General features: G+C 42.5%; 2 protein-coding genes across 5 annotated transcripts in view; one reads left to right on the top strand and one right to left on the bottom strand.

The window, feature by feature from the left end:
• CHAC2 (ChaC glutathione specific gamma-glutamylcyclotransferase 2) overlaps nt 1-3,770 on the bottom strand; it is a 32,370-nt gene extending 28,600 nt beyond the window's left edge. The window contains exon 1 of one of the 2 annotated variants that reach the window (XR_002094524.2): nt 3,501-3,553. Coding sequence is in view for 1 of the 2 variants with exons in the window: in XM_006274453.3 (XP_006274515.1) it covers nt 3,501-3,635 (135 nt within the window). In the remaining variant the exon portion in view is untranslated. Of the gene's footprint in view, nt 1-3,500 lie in introns of both variants that reach the window. The other variant, XM_006274453.3, reaches the window with a different exon arrangement.
• Nucleotides 1-20,221, top strand: part of ASB3 (ankyrin repeat and SOCS box containing 3) — a 115,313-nt gene that overhangs the window by 38,290 nt on the left and 56,802 nt on the right. For 2 of the 3 annotated variants that reach the window (XM_014595090.3, XM_059719260.1), the window contains exons 2-4: nt 3,101-3,183; nt 5,508-5,721; nt 10,009-10,167. In XM_014595090.3, the coding sequence (XP_014450576.1) occupies nt 5,526-5,721; nt 10,009-10,167 (355 nt within the window). In that variant the 5' untranslated portion in view covers nt 3,101-3,183; nt 5,508-5,525. Of the gene's footprint in view, nt 1-3,100; nt 3,184-3,883; nt 3,966-5,507; nt 5,722-10,008; nt 10,168-20,221 lie in introns of those variants that run through there. The other variant, XM_059719277.1, reaches the window with a different exon arrangement.

Here is a 20,221-nt window from a genome sequence, read left to right as displayed (position 1 = left end):
GGCCCAGGCTGCTTGTAAGGCTGCATGCGGCTGCACAGGGTTCAGAGCCCTGGCTTGGCTCACTGCAGGGCTTGCAGGCTCCCTGCTGCCTTACCCAGAGCTGTGGTATACTGAGCAAAATGGCTTCATGTGCTGTGTAGTGGCATGTGTGCCAGGGGTTGCCAACTCCTGCTCTAGAGCCACTCCTGCCTGCTCCAGCTGGGCTGTACAGGGTCTGGGATCAGTTATGAATGTGACAGGACAGCAGCAGTAGCAGTGGGTGGGGTGGGGGGTGAGAGGTGGGTTCCCACACCCTGCACAGTCCACCCAGAAGCAGGCACAGCGAGGGGGAACCATCCTCATTGCTACTATTGCTGCCTCTCTCAGCTGAGCCTAGCCTGGCAGTATGGTACAGTAAGGTGTAGCATTATTTCTATCAGGAGGAAAAATGCTAATTGGCCTTTATTCCGGTTTATTAGCAGGGTGGACTGGTATTAATAGGTATTACAGTAAATAGTTATTCCTGTAGTGAAAAGTTCTTCTGCAAAAATTGTGCAGAGGCTGAGCCTAGAAGACCTTCCAGTAAACTAGGGAAGATTCTGTTTGAGGTTTCCTGCAGATCTGATTACAGGTCTTTATTTGCATTACAAAACTGCACACTGGATGGTTAGGCACAGCTCTTCAGGAGTAAAACATGGACCTTCTGCCTGCTTTGTCTGTATGTGTATATTTAGTGGAGGATTGCTTTGGTTAAAAAAAAAAATGAAGTACCTCTCAGTTCTCATGGATTTGCTTACAGGCCTTTACTTTTTGTTTTCTCAAAGGAGAAGTGATGTTTTTCTTATAATTATTTTATTTACTGTCCATACTAGCTCGGTGTGTTTCAGTTACTAGAATTTGCTCATCATCATGTCTAAGAGGAAGCAACAGCAGCAAGAATAGTGTGTTGCTTACCAGATCTTTTTATACGGTGAAACTTAAGATTTAGTCTTCTGAATTGTAAGGACTCAGGACATTGTTGACCCAAGATAGGTTGGAAGTCGGTTCTGAAATGGTCATTTCTCAGTATTATGTGAAGGAAAACTAGCATAACTTCAAGCAGAGAGTATGACTGGCTTTTATGTTCTTTTTATTTTGAGCTCCTGGTGTACAATGGTTTAACTTTTGAACAAGTGCTTAGTTACAGGATCAATATAAGTATGGTATAAACTGTAATATCAGCCCCCACTAGGCAATCCCTATTAGTGACTGGTTAATAGATTGCCCTGCACTGTATGTTAGGTTTTCTTCAAAATAAAATATTTTCCTACACAGTTGTAAAATACTAAGCACAACAGGACCCCATTCTTTTCTGTTCTCTTTGAGTGTTACTACAATATAAAAAGAATCAATGAAGAGAGTGGTTTTTTTGTGTGTGTGTGTTTGCTTAAGACTAATTCAGGAGTTAAACAGATCAAATCGATTTTATTTGTAACCCACTGGAAAGTGCCACCTTTTTATCTCTCTTTCTCTGCCTTCACATTGTGTTCTTGATGCATCTTCCCTGTTTTTACCTTGATCCTGCAATTTGGACAATTAATGCAGAATGGGTAGAAGCCCAGAGTACAGAGCCCTGAAGTCAGTGGGTTCTGTGTAGGCAGAGGGGTCTACCACCGCAGGTTTCTGGGGAACAGATTCTCCTTCTGTGGCACCTTTTTCTTCAGTGCTAGCATGCCAAGATCCTGGTCCTGACTGAGATCTCTGGGTATTAGCACTTACTTAACAAGGTTTTAACAAATGTACTGAACTTCAGCATGTTGTTAGAATTAAGTGGAACTTAGGTTCCTCCTGCAGAATTTAAATTTCTCATTAAGTAGAACTTAAATTCCTCACTGATGACAGTGTTGACAACAGTGTAATAATTTGCAGAGCAACCCAGTGATTTAATGAATGCATATGCAGCAGAGAAATACTAATTTGGTACTGATAGCATCCTTCAAAACCTTTTGTTTTCCCTTTTGGGAAACACTTCAGCTTCTCTCATAGCATAAAAATTTACAAATGCTTCAAAAAAGGATCAGTCTACCTATTTTGTGCCAAATGGGAAAACTGCATCAGTATTTTGAAGTCATAATTCCACTGATAATTTAATCTATGCTTGAGGCGAGACATAGACTCCAGTTAAAAGCAATTACAGATGGTCATAGAAAGGATTTAGTCTGGGAGGTCACAATATTAGCAGAACAAGATGTAAGTAGGGTATTAAAAATTTAGCAGACTCTGGTTTTTTTTTTTAGATATTTCTGCGTGCTGACTTATTTGGAAGTAAATTATGTCCTCAGAGATGGCATTTGGATTGACAAGATTATATTTTATCACAGCACAAGGTTTTTGTAATGCTTATTTTTAAAAAAATGTGAGGCTAACAATGTAAAGTATTTAGCAAAGCAGAAGACTGATTGCAGTTCTAATCGGATGAAAACTTGAGCTGTTTTTAGCAATGACTAGCTATCTAAATAAAGGACGTTTTACTTTTTTGAACAATGCCACACTGTCTATCTAAAACAATACCATGTTAGATGCATAGAAAGCTTTATTAAAAATAAAAGCATGGCATTATTATATGTGGATATAATGGAATACTTATACACACATGTTAATTATACATGTATACATGCATTAAAATGTCCATTATACATATATGAAAACAAGTTATTATCCACATATGTATAAATACATCATTTTCCATTATATGTACATACATTATATACTATTTGTATATATACATATAATGGAAAACAATGTATTTATGCATATATATGGATATTTTTGTATTAATATACATGTATAATGGACATTTTAATGTGTGTACATATATGCACATAATGTATGTGCAAATATGGTATATGGCATTACATGTATGTGTGTAATATATGCACATGCACTTATATATGCTATATATGGCATTGTGTGTGTATACATACTATGTATGTATGTTATGTATATATATTTGTGTGTGTATTTTTAATACCCTACCCTAAATGTTTTTAATACCCTACTACATGTACACGTGTGTGTGTATATATAAAAAAAAAAAAACAAAAAAAAAAAACGAATGTATTTTTCTGCTTCTCCTCTTCAGATGCCTAAAAGGATCTTTCTTAGCAAGGCTGTAGCAGACAAAGGAGCAGAAGATGAAAACCTGGACTGAGTGACTCGAGCCATGTAAGTAAGGCTCGGGGCACGCCAAGCCGCAGGCGCTGTCCCACGGCAGGGCCCCCGGCTGCACCCGTGCAGCGAGCCCAGCGGGGGGAAGGTGAAATAAGGCGAACAAGGGAGCCCGTCAGCCGTGGCCTGGATCCAGCCGCGGGCACGGAAGCCTCCGCCCGGCACCAGCTCTCTGCCACTACGCTGCCGCGGGCGGGCCCCGGCCTGGAGAGCCTCCCGGCCCTGGGCGACTGGGGCAGGGGCAAGGCGCGGGGCCTCGCTGGGCGTAGCGGCCGGAGTGTGCACGTGGGGGCGGCCCCGCCCGGTCCCCTCACCTTGCCCGGCACCCCGCGGTGGTCGGTGCTGCCCTGCCAGAAGCGGCGGCTGTAGCCCGCGATGCAGCCCACCAGCTTAGCCTCGTAGGGGAAGTCCACCTTCCAGATGAGCGAGCCGTAGCCGAACACCCACATGCCGCCGCCTCCCGGTCCGGCCCGGCTCGACCCCCCTGGGGAGCGCGGTCGCCCCCGGCGGCTGCGGCAGGCGTCTGCCGGGCTGGACTCCAACTCCCAGCCTGCCCCTGCGCCGCCCTTCAGCCGAGGGGCGGGAGGAGCCGGCGGCGGCGCGGAAGGCGCTGTGTCGCCGGGTTGGGGCGGGGCGCCCGGCGCCTCAGGGCGGGAAGGGGCGGCCCCCGGAGTCGTCCGGCCTCTGCGCTTCCCCGCGGGTCCCGGAGCCTTCCTTCTCCGGGGGGGAAGTGGCAGGTCAAGCAGCAGGCTGCGGTAGAGGCGAGCCAGCGCTGCCAGGTGCGCGAGAAGGATCCTGTTTGTACCAGCATTTCCACCCTCGTGCGACCAGTAATAGTAAAAGTGTTCAAAATGCACCAGCATTTCTGAATCGGAACTCGTGGTAGAGGTTATATCTTTTATTAGACCGACTAGATGTTTGCAACAAAAAAAAATCGTGTATTTGCAGACCAGCAGGCACCCCATGCCTGACGAAGGGTGACTGCCTGAAAGCTTGCCAAGAACTTTTTTCCAGCTACTCAGTTGGTCTGATAAAAGATACCAGATCAACTCAAAGAACCTTGTCTTCTTTATTTGCAAGCTTTCAGGCACAGGCAGCCTTCAAGCATAGGGGAAAAGACTGTACAAGTTCTCCTGGGTAGAAATAAAAGTTTGTATTTCATAGGAGAGTTGAAGGTGTGGTAAAATCTCCTGTTTGGAACAGTTCATTTTTTGTGCCTAGATTAGGCTAGGAGAAAAGTTGGAATAATTACCTCCAAGTTGTTTGGTGGCAAGCAGGAGGTAGAGTATTTCTGAGGCACTTAATTGATGTGCCATATGCAAAAGCCAAGTCACTGCCAGGGAGTCTTCACTGTCTTTTGGGCTTGCTGTCAACACTTATGAAAGCTTGCCTCGAAATGAAATAAAGAAATGCTTCAACTTCGATGACCCAGTTCTAACTCACTGGTGCCTTACAGTGAACAATACAAAGTAAATGAGCAAAGGACTTATTTGCATACTTACAGTTTTTTCAGTGTACAGTAGTTTCTCAGCAAATACAACAATTTTGACCTTCCAAGACGATAATTTCTTATTTAAGACCTGGAAACCCTGAGGGGAGCCCCTAGCTCAGGGGCATGAAGGCAAGCTCCTCTTCTCCCTGGAGTGCTGGAAAAGAGCAGGCTGCAAAGCGTTTGACCAGCAGCATCTTTTCACTCAAGGCTCAGGGCCGAGGATAGACAGCAGGTCATGCACGTCTGCCAGTTCCCAGCCCACTTCACTGGCGGTGGGGTGCTGAAAGGAGAAGGCAGTGCTCAGCTGTTGGCTGCTGCTTTGCCTTCAAAGGGTGCAACTCCCATCAGCTGAAGTTCTTCAGCAGTCTTATACCACTGATCAGAGAAGTAGCCTTCTTGGCAATAAAAGTTGCAGCAAGTAGCTGGTGCAGCCCAGCCAACCTAGCAGCTGTGCACCTCTGAGGACCCCTGGATACCTTGCAGACTCTCATCTCCCTAGAGGGATTAGGAGCTGAACCCTGTGAAATATCATATGACATTGTTGTCAAGAGGGAAGCAGAAAATAATAGGCCTGAGTTGAGGCCTGCAAAACAGTTTGCAGACTACATTTTATTTAAATACGAAGCAGGATCTTTCCTCGCAAGGTGGAAGTCTTATAAATACTGCTGTAAAATTAATCCAAAAATAGGATCCCGATTAAACAGGTGAAATTAAACAGACTTGATGATCTTGGCCCAGAGTTTAAGGATGCATTTTGTATAGCAATTATGTACCATAGATTTATTGTACTAATAGCAAATTTCAACCCCCTTTTCCTTCCCCTTCACAGAGTGAGCTCCATGAAAAGATGGATTTCACAGAAGCCTACTCCGATAGATGCTCTACTGTTGGACTTGCAGCTAGAGAAGGAAACATCAAAATTTTGAGGAAACTAATTAGGCAGGGATACAGTGTTGATGTTCCTGATAACAGGGGGTGGATGCCAATCCACGAAGCAGCAGCCCACAACTCAAGTGAATGTCTGAAGCTATTAATTCATTCAGGTATGGAACACTTCATTCAGGATGGGGCAATTTTGTTTTAAATTTCCCCTGTAAAGTAGTGTAATATTACAATGTAAGAGACACACCATCTCATTTATTTTGTGATTTCTTTTGTAAATTTGAATGTGGTTGCAGTTATAAAAATGACTATAAAAATTGCACTGGCCTACTCAGGAATAATAGCTCGTGTGTTTTGGGGATATATTTCCTTATTTTGCCGTTGCAGGGGGAGTATTCTTTATTGTTAGCTATGCTGAGAACATTCTGAGATTCTTGGTGGGGTTTGCAATGCTGACACAATTACTATTTGTTATGTTAGCCTAAACATCCTTTTGAATAGTTTTTGTAAGTGAAGTACTCAGTTCTGAGGAATGGCCAGATCTAAGGTTGCCAATGAAACAAAAGGCTTGGGTGGCTCTGAGAGCAAGACATGCCAAACATTTTGCTCAGTGTCTGTTTGTCTGTCTGTTGACAGTTTCCCTCCTGGGCTCCTTCTTTATCTGGTGAAGTTTAGGGATAATGTACGTCTGCCTACTGATCCAGTTAATGCTAGTAGTGCTTGTTGTAATAATGCAAGCCCTAGCCCCACTCTATTTTTAAAGCTTACAGAGAACACAACAAGGGTCATACTAGGTCAGACCAATGGTTCCTCTAGCCCAGTATCCCACCATGACAGGAGTGGATGCTATAGAAGGAGAGCATTGAACCAGGTATATCCAGAGTGATCTGTCCCCTATTCATTATTTTTCCTGGCATCCACCATTTATCAGGTTAGAGATGCCAGAGGAAGATCTCTGACTGATCTGTTCAATAGCCATTAATAGATTTGTCACCCATGAACGTATCCAGTCCCTTTTTGAACCTGACTATGCTGTCCGCCTCTACCACCTCCTGCTGGCAGACAAGTTAACTGTGTTGCTGTAAAAAAGAACTTTCTCTTGTTTTAAACCTGAGACCTACTATTTTCAGTGGGTGCCCCCTAGTTTTAGTATTTTGGGACTTGGTAAACAACACTTCCCTGTTCACTTTGTCCACATCCTTTATGATTTTGTAGACCTCTGTCGTGTTCTGCTTAATAATGCCTAACATTTTATTGGCTTTTTTTGGTCTCCACTGCATAGTGAGCTGATGTGAGCTGATGTTTTTAAAATACTATCTACAGTGTCTTTGTGGTCTCTTTCCTGAATCATGATGACACAGCTATTTCAGAACCCAGGTGTGTGTATGTACAGTAGTTGAGGTTAACTTTTCCCGAGGTGTATTACCTCGCACTTGTTGATATTGAAGTTCATCTGCTATTTTTTTTGCCTGCTAACTTAGCTTGGTCAGATCTTTCTTCAGCTCCTCTCCATCAGCTTGGAACTGGATTACCTGGAATAACTTGGTATCATCTGCCAACTGGAAGATTTCACTATGTACCTCCATTTCCAGGTCACTTATAAAACTTGAACAAAATAGGGTCCAGCACAGATCCCTACAGGGCTTCACTTTTGATGTCCCTTCATTCTGAAAAGTGACCATTTGGCTCTACCATTTGCTTTTTATCTTTTAATCATCTTTCAGTCCACAAAATAACCTTCCCTCCAATCCTGGGGCAACACAGGTTTTTTTTTTTTTATTCCACTTTTACATTTAGCATATACACTTGTAGCAGCAGTGTTTGTTCATCAGCCTGTTCTTCAGACCACTATGTCTTCCACTCTGTAGTTCCTGTGCAGGCCGGGAGCGGTCCGAGGCCCTCGGGGGTTTTTTGCACGGCAGGCTGTGGCCAGCAGCCTGGACACGCTGGGTCGGGGAAGGCAGGCGGCACGCTAGAATTAGGCACGGACGCTTAGTGGTTGATTAAAGATTATTTTACTTACACCGAAGATGGTTGCGGTGCAGGCAGGAAAACTTGCTTGAGTTAGTTACAGACAGAAAAGAAGAGAGGCGGACTAGAGTTCCTTCCCGTGAACCTTCTAGCCCAATCTGGTTGAAAGCTGTAAACCGCGAGCCCGTCGTGTCAACCGAAGAAAGTAACTCGAAGCAAAGAGCTCTGAATACACTCACACAAAGTTTGCTAGGTTCCGTGGAACTTGCACGCAGGGAAGGGTATGTTGAGGGATCAGGCGGCGACAGGGAGAGGCGAGAGGCTGATCAGACCCCTATAGCCTTCTTGATATACACGCTGGGTCCAATAGGCTCCGCAGCGCTTAGAGATCTTCACGAGATGTGAAGTTCTCCTGCTCCAGATGGTTGTGGAGTCCTCCCTTGCAGGGTTCTCCTCGGAGTTCTCCAACTTGGGCAGAAACCGCTCAAGCCTCTTATACGGCTAGCAAGCCAACAGCTAGCCGCCACGTGGGAATAATTTAGAACTGGCCAATAGTGGGACACAAATTTGTACACGAATGGCGGGAACTCCTTGCACCGTGCATTTCTCTTTTGCAACCTAGAAATGCACCCTGCAAAGAAAGCTACGAGTGGCAGGAAATAATTTAGCAGTGCTGAAGCACACACAAACAAAAATCACACCCTTGGGTTGTGACAGTTCGTAGATTGCCAAGGAGTCACCACGGGTTTCCTGCTGTTCAGGATCCCTCTTATAGATGTTAGGGTCGGAAGGGGCCTCAGTAGATCGTCGAGTCCGACCCCCTGCATAGGCAGGAAAGAGTGCTGGGTTTAGGTGACCCCAGCTAGATGCCTATCTAATCTCCTCTTGAAGACCCCAAGGGTAGGGGAGAGCACTACTTCCCTTGGGAGCCCGTTCCAGACTTTGGCCACTAACTGTGAAGAAGTTCTTACTAATGTCTAGTCTAAATCTGCTCTCTGCTAGCTTATGGCCGTTATTTCTTGTAACCCTCAGGGGCACCTTGGTGAGTAAAACCTCACCAATTCCCTTCTGTCCCCTGTGATGAACTCTTCTTTGTGATGCATCTATATAAGTTGTGCTGGGTTAATAGAGGACCCCCTTTTGGCCCTGGACAGCTTACTGTTAATGCCTTTTATCTATTAAAGTTGCCATTTTATTATAACATCAGCTCAAAGGGTATGGCATATTCAGGCTCTCATGTTTTCCCACCATATGCAGGTTAATAAAGACAAATGGGACTTTTAAGCCCCATTCTAAGTTTTAACCAAAAGCTGTCTCTAATTTTCATCTAAAATAGCTGATTGATCTAGTACTTTTCCTAGCTCCCATTCAAAAGAGGAGGAAGCCAACCTATATGAATCTGATGTGGCTTGGACACTTCTCATACAACCTTCACAGAATAAAACCTTTTAAGATTTTCCCAAGCTGTGGTGAAGGTTTGCAAATAGAGTTGGTGCTTAGGCAGTATTCACATAGATTGTCTAAATGAGCATGTAATTGTATTAAATCATACTGTGATGCAACTAAATTAGATTCACTCAAACTATTACTTAAGAAAATTAGTGCCATCTAAGGCTGAATTAGCTTCTGTTGCTGCCTTACAAGAATCCCTCTTTCTGATATTTGCAGTGCAACTACCATATTTTGTTGCATACAGTATGCTCTGGAATATAATACACAACTTTATTTTTGAAAGGCAGAATAAAGAAAAAAATATTTTCTTGGAGTGAGTGAGTAGTAGCAGCAAGGGAGCTGAGCCTGCGTGTTTTTTGGCTCTCTATGGATTGCTGCAGTTTTTACTTTTGGTTTTATCCTTAAGTTGAGAACCTGCTCTTACTGGATTTCTTGCATATAACACAGTCCCATTTTCAGAAGCTGTTTTTGGGGAAAATGGTGTGTCTTGTGTGCGACAAAATGCGGTATGTAAAAGCCCACGCTTCCACCCAGCCCTCTTCCTTGGCTGGAGCTTTATTATATGATGTTTATTATAGCAGTGAAGTCATACAAGCTCGACTATGCAAACGTTGCTGTTTGGTCTCTCAAATCATAATATGCATGGCTGATCACAGAAAAGCTATTATTTTATAGCAGCTGTTTCTTAAATGTGCTGTCCTTATGGATTGTTTGACTCACTCTCCTTACTAGCTAATATAGAATCCTAAACTTTCTGGATTCGTGATTGGTGAAAAAGCTGAGGGACATTTGAGACCACTCCATCCTTTATGCCTTTGGGTATGTGTGGGAGGAACCAGTAGGGCACATGTGCAGCCCCAGAAGATGCCACTAGCTAAAAGAATCTGATCGTACTTTTATGGGGTACGTGCACACCAAAAATGCAATCTATACAACATGTCTTAAAGAAGCATGCAATATGGTAAATTACGGTTCTTTTTAGAAGGTCATATTTAATTATTACTTTTTCCTTTTCTGATCCGTAGCTCCATCTGATGACTATGTAAAATCAAAGACATTTGAGGGTACTTGTGCGTTACATCTTTCTGCAAATCGTGGGTGTTTGGAAAGCATCAGTATTCTCTTGGAAGCAGGAGCTGATCCTAATGAAGTTACTTACGAAGCAACTACTCCGCTGTTTCTAGGTGAAGTACATTTTTTTTTTTTTTTTTTTATTCTGATGATGCTTGGTAGGATGTGGGAAGTCATGGCATTACCCACAATGCTGTCATTGTCCAGTATGTTTTACGTACTTTTGTAGCTTTTATACAACGATATACATTTGACTCTGGGACAGACACAGTGCTGCAAACTTATTTGATTTTTTCTTTTTCTTTATCATACGGCTGCGGGGCCCCAGGGTTGGAGCCCAGGGACCCTGGCAAGGGGCAGGAGCCCGGGCAGGCCTCCGCGGGGCAGGCCGGGCGGGAGTTCCAGGAACCCGGCCATGATTCCGGCTTCACCCCAGTGCCCTGCCCGGGGGCCTTCAGCGGGAGTGGCGGGCTACTCCTGTGGGAGAGCCGAGCCACGCAGGGGGCCCGGGAGGGCCGGCCGGGGTCGACCTGGCGCCCGACCTCTGGCCCCGGAAGTCCATATGAGGTTTTTGAAACGGGCCTTGCCCGACCCTTCGATCCAGGAGGGCAGACACTTTCGGTGGTTGCCCCCGGTGGCTGGGCCGGGTGCCACATCTGCAATATTGCAGGGAAAGGTTCGCGGAGATTTTTGGGGACGTGCTTTTCGGGACCCCAGATGCCCATCTTCGGTTCCAGGAGGGCGGCCTGAGAAACCTCCGGGGCAGGACCGTGCCGCAGGGAGAAGTCAAACCTGAGTATGGTGCCATGTCGACTGGAGCTCCGGCCGGGGAGCGAGCTGGCGGCCAGGCTGGGCAAGAGTTCCAGGAGCTGGCCGCGATTCCGGTTTTGACCTGGTCAAGGGCTCCGTGGCCAGGCAGGCCAGGGGCAGCTCCACGGGCCCCAGCAGGACTGCGGGGCCCCGGGGTCAGAGCCTGGCGACCCCGGCGAGGGGCGGAGGGCCCGGGCCGGGGCGGCAGGAGCCCGCACAGGCCTCCCCGGCCCAGGCTGGGTGAGAGTTCCAGGAGCCCAGCCACCAATCCAGTTTTGCCCCGGTGATTTGCTCTGAGGTAGGGCAGGCCGGGGTGCTTGCACGGGAGTGGTGGGGCTCTCCTGCCGGGGAACCGGGAGGACTTGGCGTCCGCTGTGGGACTTAGAAAATTTCCGCTTCGTTGGGTTCGGAGCGGTTGATGTGGGGGCTCCGGCCGGGAACAACCCCCAGCATGCCAGGCTGGGCGAGAGTTCCAGGAGCCCGGCCACCAATCCGGCTTCACCCCGGTGCCCTGCCCCGAGCCTGGGCAGCTCCGGGGATGCAGGTCCCCATTTGAATGGGGACCTGCAAAACAAAATAGAAGTTTTTGGTTCTTTAGTTTATATAGAAAAAACAACGTGGAAATTTAAGTTTTTTGTTTTGTTCTTGCTAGTGTTAAAACTTCAGGTCTGTCTACTTCCTTATTCCTGGACTCTTTGGCCTTTTGTTGCCTGTCATAGGGATTCTGGGCAAAAATGTCCTGCTATTTACATTGCTAGCTTCAGTGCAGCTGTAAGGCAAGCCCCTTGTAGTTATTAGCATTTTAAACCATCTGTCAATAGATCTTCCACAAGCTGAGTTGGACAATATGGTGTTGAAGTGTCAGTGGCTATCAGAATCTAGCCTAACTGTTGGTATTAGTGCTGGAGCTCCATTTAGAATTAATGGTAGCAGGACATTCTTTGCACAGGGAAAAAAAAAAAGTAACATGGATGTAGCCAAGTGGCTGGAGTACTGGTAAGATTACATTACAGGTAAGTAGAGAGTAATCTGAGCCCCTGAAGGGAGAATTAATATTTAGTATTTTTAGTTGGACTATTTAAATATGTTTGTTTATTAACACTATCTAGCTCAAATACATGATAATCAGTTGGAAAACGATATTTGTTTTTGTGAAACATCCTGCAGTACTTCAGCTGAGACTGATAAATTTCATATTGAAATTTGTTAGGGAGCCCTTCAACAAAAAGAGAGTGGAAAAAGCTTAATTTACCTTACTTCTAAGACTAGAACAAGAAACATTCCAAGCAGGAACTCCCTGGGCATCCTTTGCAATCTAGAACTCTGACTTGAGTTTCTGTGGGTTACGTTCGTGACTTCCCCATCTTCACATGGACCATATAATCTTGGCTCCAATCAGGGTATTACATCATTTAAAAAATCTATATTGTACTACTTCACTTACTTAGAAATTCTACAGTTACTTTCAGAGAGGATAAACACAATTTCAGGTTGTTTCTACCAAAACTAGACTGTTTCCTCTACTTATAGACCTCTAGCACAATTCAGCATTATTTTTAACTTAAGAAAACATGAAATCCATTCTATAACCTGTAACCTTATTTTAATGAGCACCAGCTCTGCATTCTGACCAGTGATAAAATATCCATTTCAACCCATTAACAAAAATTGGCATTAAAAGCAGAAATGAAAGCATTTATGCTATGATATTAGCAAGGCAATGTAAAGAAGATGAAATCATAACTAAAGATTACAACAAGTGGTTGTAGTTTAGGATACAGTGCTGCACTACTGAAGGTGCAGACAGAAGGGCAGATCACCGTTATAACTTATGGTGCTTCATTGGAAGGGCCATGAGTTGCAACGATTCCCTGGACCTAACAGAAGTTAGCTGTTGGGTCTCAGGGGTTGGGGATTCCAGCTGTTGTTTATAGCAGCTGCTAGCCTGCAGTCACTCTCCCCCTTGTCCCGGCACTATTTTCAGATTGGGAGGGGGGGAATGCTAGTGGAGAGAGCTTTTTTTTTTTTTTTTTTTTTAGGGGTTCCCCAGCTAGTGGTGGAGGGTGGGGTGGATTGGAGCTCCCTAACCTTGGGGGGGATAGGGGAGCTCCAATCCACCTGTCCCACCTTCCAGAACCAGCTGAAAAAACCCAAGACTGAACTCATCCTACTCCCTTTCCCGCTTCCCATTCTGAAGACCGTGCCAGAGCAGGTCTGAGCTTTAGGGAGCCCCACCCTGCACGCAGACAAAAGTTACAGAATGCATTCTGTTTTGGAGCATCTCCAATTTCAACCTTCAGGCAATGAGAGTTCAGATTTTTGCAGGGTTGGGCCTTTTAAAGTGATCTGCAGTCATGCACTTCTGTTTGGTCTTGGCTGTAGAGCACTTACAGGGGCGAAATTGGGCAAAAAATGTCACTTCTGTCTGTACCTGTGAAATCAGTGGGAATCTTGTGATTGAGTTGCATGGAATCAGGACCAAACCTTTAACAACAGATTTCCCGGCTTGTTTGTTTGTTTGTGTTGGTAGATGGACTTGTGCTATTTCTAATGAAGTTTTTGAGGAGGAATACAATTTATAATACCATGTGCAGTTCTGGTCATCAGCATTAAAAAAAAAAGGTGAACTTAAAATAGGAGGAATTAAAAAAATGGTCATCAAGACAGTTAAGGTAATGGAGACCTTTTGTTGTGAAAGAAGATTAAAGGAGTTTGTTTAGTTTAGAAACATCTGAGAGGATATGATCACTCTACAAATATGTATATGGGAATACATATATATATATAGTAGGAGGTAAAGGTATTCTTAGGCTGAAAAAAGAGTGATGCATGGTCAAATGGTTACTAAATGGCTGTAGATAAACTTTAAATTGGGCGTTTGAAATTTTGAAGGTGTTTTCTAGCTATCAGATGAGTGAAATTTTGGAACAGTCCTATGCATTAGGGGCAAGGAATCTGCATCTTTATGACCAAACTGAATAAGTTTATGGAAGGGATAGTGTGATAGGACAAGGGGTTCTGGCTCATTGGCCAGTGTGGGATGTGGAGTTATGTATTTGCAGTTCCCAGGTTGGAGGTGGCTCTTTAGTATGGAAGGAATTTAACAATGCCTCTGGATTTTTGTTAGATATTAGTTAGGATCAGGAAGAAACTGCCTCCCCTCCCTCCCCCCTCACAGTGAATGCTTATGTCTTTGCAGGTTATTTGCCATCCCCTGGGCATGTGTTTGTTGGCCACAGCTAAGTTTAGGGGGGTTTGTGGGGATTGACTAAGGCGTTCTGATGTTCCTGCCAGTATTAGAAACCTAGCAAGATGGTCTACTGTTTAAGGTCATACCAACTGCCAAATTTGGCATCAGGAAGGAATTTTTCCCTGAGTTCAGATTTGACATAAACTGTAGAGCACATACTAGCAAGTATTAACCAATTACTTCTCTGACATGACACTGGAAGTGGCTTCATCTTCCCTGCTTTTGCCCATCGCATGTAATACAGTGTTCCTGGGGTTTCATTTATTGTTCCATGTAGTTGCGGGTGAGTGTTTGGAGTGGTGATTTTGGGATTTTCTTGGTTAAAGAGTCCTGGAAGATACAGGTGGCTGGATTTGAAGGCTCAGGAGGCCTCTTTCAGTCCTTTGTTCCTAAACAAAGTCATCAGGCTGCAAGAGGTTTTACACTGAAACAACAATTTTTTTTTCTTTTTTTGCTTCTTTTTATCAGTATTCAGAATTGTGGAAAACCTTTGCATCTGACATTTAACAAATTATTATTTGGTTGCATTTGACATTTAGCAGACTTAACTAATTTATATTCTAGTTTTTGTCCTTTAATCTTCTTTTATTTAATTAACTATGTCATTGGTTTCTTTTGCTTGTATAGATTCAGAAGTTAATTTTTCTACAGTGGCACATATATAGAGAAGTCTCACTCTCTTGAAAGTAGTCGTGTATATAAACTCCCCATATTTTTAAAAAAGATGCATCATTTACATGTTGAGGGAAGTAATTCTTGTTTTTTTTAAATTAGCACTTGATGAAAGATGAATATTCTAAAACAGGTTAGGACTTGATAACTAATGACTGTACTATCATCACTGTATAGAAAATAAATAAAGATCATTCTTGTTAAATGAGGGGTTTGTTTCTGTGGTCAAATGTCAAAGATTATTTTTCAGCTTGTAAACCACTTGGATGTTTTAGTTACCTCTTATGGTAATCGTTACCAGTGTAAATAGTAGCAAATTTTCATTTAATTGGGAGGTTGATCATTTTTCATATGGCAGGGTACTGTTGTGATGTGGGTGGTCAAGACACTTTGGCTAGGGACAGAAATTACACACAAACCAGTATAACTGATTGGAAACTGGTTCAAATCTGTAACGCAACAGAAGTTCAGTGTTCATAAACCTCTTTCAAAATGGCCAAAGCTGATTTAAGTTAAACCTGGATGCATATAGGATCAAACTTAACAGATTTAGGTTAAATTGAACTTCTGAAAAGATCCCTTCCAGATTCAAGTTAACTCAGTCCCCACCAGCATCCCAGGATGCTTTGCATCTCCTCCTTGCAGGGTAGGCGGGCTAGTTTTGGCCCAAGCTGTCTGCTCCAGCTGATCAGGGAGGTATGTTCTAGTATTCCCCAGTTTCTAGCCTTGGGCCACTGCAGGCATGTGGCTGCATTTCCAGAATCAAAAGTGAATGCCTGTTCACGTGTTTATCAGTTCAATCTACACAGTTTAGACTAATTTGTGAAGATTGAATTGATTCAGCCTTAGGCTTTATGTACTTAACTTATGGAGGCATGAACCAGGGAGTTGGTAACAAAGGTCCAAATTTGAGTCAAGAGCTGGGGGGTCAGGAGCAAGAAATGAGGATCTAGCCATGAGCCAAGAACTAGGAGCTAGCAGGTAGGAACTAGAAGATACCAGGTAAGAAACAGAAATCAGGACTGGAACCAGCAGTCATCCATACTGGAGAAAGCTAGGTGCAGAGGAGCTACCTAGAGGCATTTTTGCGGAGCATCTGCCTGACAGCTAAAAGGGCTGCTGCAGCCATGCAGTCAACCATGCCCATGCAAGTAACTGGGCCAGCTGGAAGGAATTAGGCTGCTGGCAGCTAGGTCCATTCAGATATTCAGGGCTAGTTGGAAACTAGGCAGCATCTTTCCTGCCCTGACCCCCTGACATTAGTTTTGTCATACATAAATTAATGCACGAGGGGGTTTTTTTATGTTTGTTTATATCCATTATAAATTAGCATTAATTATTGCTATCCTAAAATAATCTTTTGCTGTAAAATGACAGACTAGAGAAGAACCTACTTCTTAAAAAATTATGTACCTTTAGAGCCTAATTTGTTTTATAGCTAGTCATCAGATTTCAGTAAGTTAAAAGCTTATTGCTGGTTGTTACTTGATTCTGGAAGCAGATTTTTTTAAAACTGTAAGAAGCTAAGGTTTTTCATCCCTATTGCAACTTGTGTACGTTTGATTAGCATGAAACTTAGAAAGAATAATAGCTCTCTGGCACATTTCTTAGGAAAATGCAAAATGCAAAGGTGGTTACACAATATCATTAGGTTGTTAGACATTATTGCTTGGATAGTATTTGCTTACAGTTAGCTAAGGAAAACATAAAGTGATAGAAGACATTTAAATAACTAAATTTTGTCTCATGCTGATATGCTTGAAAACAGTATTATTTGCTTTTAAAAATACAAAGGGTAAAAGGTTGGCAGCAGTGTGAATGTCTGCCCTAATTTGGCATTGTTGAACACTTATTGGCTAAAGTTACCAAATTTATTTAAACTTATGTTTAAAATTAATTTAATTGCAATTTATCTTTAATGATCTTTTAACACCTTTATTGAAATAAGGTGTTAAAGATTCAGATATGGTGAATCCTCTAAGGACTATTATCTACCTGATTTAAATGTGTGTATTGTTGTGCATACTCTTTACCCAGCCAAGCATAATAGGTGCAAAAGAGCCATTAAGTTCTGAATGGAAAATGAGCACTTACCCTACAGAGTATGCCATTGCATAATTAGTCTGCTTTTGAAGTAGCTATTTTAGCTGGGAGGAGTCATAATGGTTATTTGTGTTAATTTGGCTCCACCTGTGTGTAGAAAATTCCTAATGAAGCAAACTTGAATCAAAGGATTATGGGAATGCTGTTTGAAAATTGCCATAAGCTAAATTGTTCTTAAAGAAAATGAGGTCTTAAATGGTATGTACCATTAGGGCACATTATGCAAAAGGCCTGTTCTCAGTGCAGACAGGCATCTCAGGATTCTTCCTTTTGAAAATAAGACACAACTCGGTGTATATCAATAGTTTGTAACTATTTACAAATGCACTTTTATTTTTCACAGCTAAATAATTTTTTTTCAGTTTAAGTAAATTTTGTGGAACAAATCATTTAATGAGGCACTGTGACAACAGTGATAGAAAACATATATAAATGCCTAGGTGGTCCAAATTGGATCAAGGGGTATAGTTGGGGCTAGTGTTTTACACAGGAGCTAGGTTAAAAAAAAAATGAAATTAGAATGTATATGGTTCAAATTGTCCCAAGGTTTATGTGTACAATTACAAAGTGGAACTGTGCAGTGGTCATGTTTTGGAGATGGTCAGGATGCTAGAAGCTTCAGGCATTTTATTCTGAGGCTGCCTCAGTGTAGGAAATTAGTGCATTGTCAGTCTAAAAAAAAGTGGGTCACAAGTCATTCACTATACCAGGTTTTTTTTGGTCTAACTGGACAGTATGTGACCCAAAAGTGGGTCACAAGAATACATGAAAGGGTCACAAGCAAACTTTAAAAATGGATCAACAAGCTTTAAAAATCAATTCTCCTTTAAAAGAGAGAAACTTGGGAAATCATGGTTTTCCCTTGCAGGATGGAGTTTCAGCCTGAAAGGGGCTGCTTGGGGCCCCCCTATGCCCCCCACATACTCCCTGCCCCACAAACTGGTGGGCTGGGGCCTGGTAGCAGGAAGCTGCCGGTCTGGAGTGAGAGGCACTGGGTTGGGAGTGGCCATTGATGTTTACAAATGGGTCCTAGTCCAAAAAAGGTTGAGAACCACTGACTTGAAAGATATTCTTAAAATACTATAAAGAGTGCATTAATTTTATTTGCAACAAAAGTTTAACAGTGTATTTGAGCAGGGCCATCAAGCTTCAACTTCCCTCCCCTGCATTGTGTACCTGTCTGGCCCCAGGCTTAACCTCAGCTCCTCCAGCCATGCAGCGCTGCACTGCCCTGCCCGTTGGGGAAGGGACAGGCACCAAAAGCTGGATGTGGGGTGGAATCCAGAACTGGCTGTGCCATAATTCCAAACAAATTTGGTAACTTTTGCCAATAAAAGCTGGATGACAAAGAATTAAGGCAGACACTCTTGTAATGCAGGCTGTTGCCAGCAGCATCTAGGAGCTTTTGAAGGGAGTGGCAGGGAGCAGGAGCCCAGGGGCTGCAACTTAACCCCTTGTGGCCATGTTTTGGCAGCCTTCTTCTGCACAGCTCTGCATTAGAGCATCAAAGGAAAATGGGTTAATCATCTAATAATGCTACTTGTATGAAAAAACACAAATTTTGAATTGGAAATTAGAACAGATTTTGAGAAAGATACAGGTGTCCTTTCTGAACCTTTAGGTCTGCCTGAAACCCAGTTGTAATCATTGAGGCTCAACTATTAGTTCATGTGGACCAGATTGCACAGCTGAGGTTCAAACAAAATGTTAAATCAAAATCCCTGTGACCTGTTCTTTGAATTAAATTATTGTGCCTGTTAATTAAAACCTTTTGTACTAAAAATGATCTCCTTTTTTTCAAAATATCCAGGTAATATATTACTTCGTATGAGAGCAATTGCCTTTCAAAGATTATATTTTATTATTATGCTTTAAAGATTATTAAACAGGCAGTTTGGAGGTTTTATTTACTGTTTAACTATGCATGCAGTGACCTGCAGAGATGCCATTATCTCTTGCTTTGGACACTAGAGGTTCTCTGTTTCTGTAATGAGTAAGTAAAGCACAGGTAGCAGGAATGAGAAATACAAAGAGGGACCTATGTTATGGTTGAGAGAGTCCTTCACTCCATAAGAATTGGTGCTCTCCTTTGCTACTTATGTTACCAGAAGGATGATAACCAGTGCCCATGTGATGTGACGGCCATATTTTTTCTGTCAGACCTTTTATTATTTCCACATTATTGCCTACAGTTGAACATCTGGTGCAGAGAGGCCAGTGCCTGTGTTGTGTTACTTTTCCTTAATATGAATGTGACCAAAGATTTGGAAAAAATAAATAAATAAATAAATTGTGAATGGAGAGCTATTCCAAAGGCAAGTGTTAAAATCTCACGGTTCAACTAGGAGCAGATTTTCCTAGCAGGTATGGACTTTGAGTAGAAGAGTTTATGATACTAGAAATTTTGATTCTTAATAAGATACCTGAGGGTAGTCATCTAGTATAAATTGAACAAAATAGTAAAATGTATAGCAGCCTATAGTTTTGAGATTTTTTTTTTTCTCATTTGCCACCAGATGTCAGTGTATCCAAAGCAGCAGGAAAATACTGCAGTGGATTAAAATAGCTTGTGTTAAGGCATGATCTTGTAAAGAACAAAATAAAGCATCTTAATGATAATGAAGTGTAATGTTTTCTTTAGAAAAGTGATGTATTTGTCAATGTGTGTGATGTAATGCACTCTGGATATCTTGCTTTATTCAAAGGCTACAGATATATATAGATCTCTATGTATTGACATATTTTTATGTGCATTACATATATGCATTAAATCTGAGCTTAGTAAATGGTTTGTAGGTGAAATCAGAACTCATATATACCTTTCAAGTCATAGATCTGCTATAAATATTATTGTAAAATATTATAGCATTTCATACCATAGCTTTGCTAGCCCTTTATTATTTCAATGTTTTATCAAAACCTGAAGCTCAGATAAAACAAGGTTTATGGTATATTGACTTAAAGCTCTGTTCCCGTGGTTTAAATGTGGAATATGATGCATCTGATTAACATTTTGTACTCTTCGGAGTTTTCTCACTGAGAATTTTATATAAATATAAATAGAAATAAAAAAAATTTCTGCAGGACATGATTTGTTTGCTTTACGGCCTCTCAAGCCTCAAATATGCACTCTCCCTTAAGTGTCACGTGTAAACAGATGCATCTTTTATAGATTCTTAAGGTTTTTAACTTTTTAAAAATTTGTCATGGAAAAAAATTAGACATGATGACAGATTTGTTGTGTGGGGATAGCATACTATAGATACAGCACAGATACGTATGGTTTAGAAAGGGGAAGCTTTGCAGACATTAATGAGTTATAATGTTAAGAT

This window comes from Alligator mississippiensis, chromosome 1, assembly GCF_030867095.1.
Source record: "Alligator mississippiensis isolate rAllMis1 chromosome 1, rAllMis1, whole genome shotgun sequence".
Lineage (NCBI taxonomy): Eukaryota > Metazoa > Chordata > Crocodylia > Alligatoridae > Alligator > Alligator mississippiensis.
Note: the sequence above shows the minus strand (reverse complement) of the source record. Positions and strands in the feature narration are given on the sequence as shown.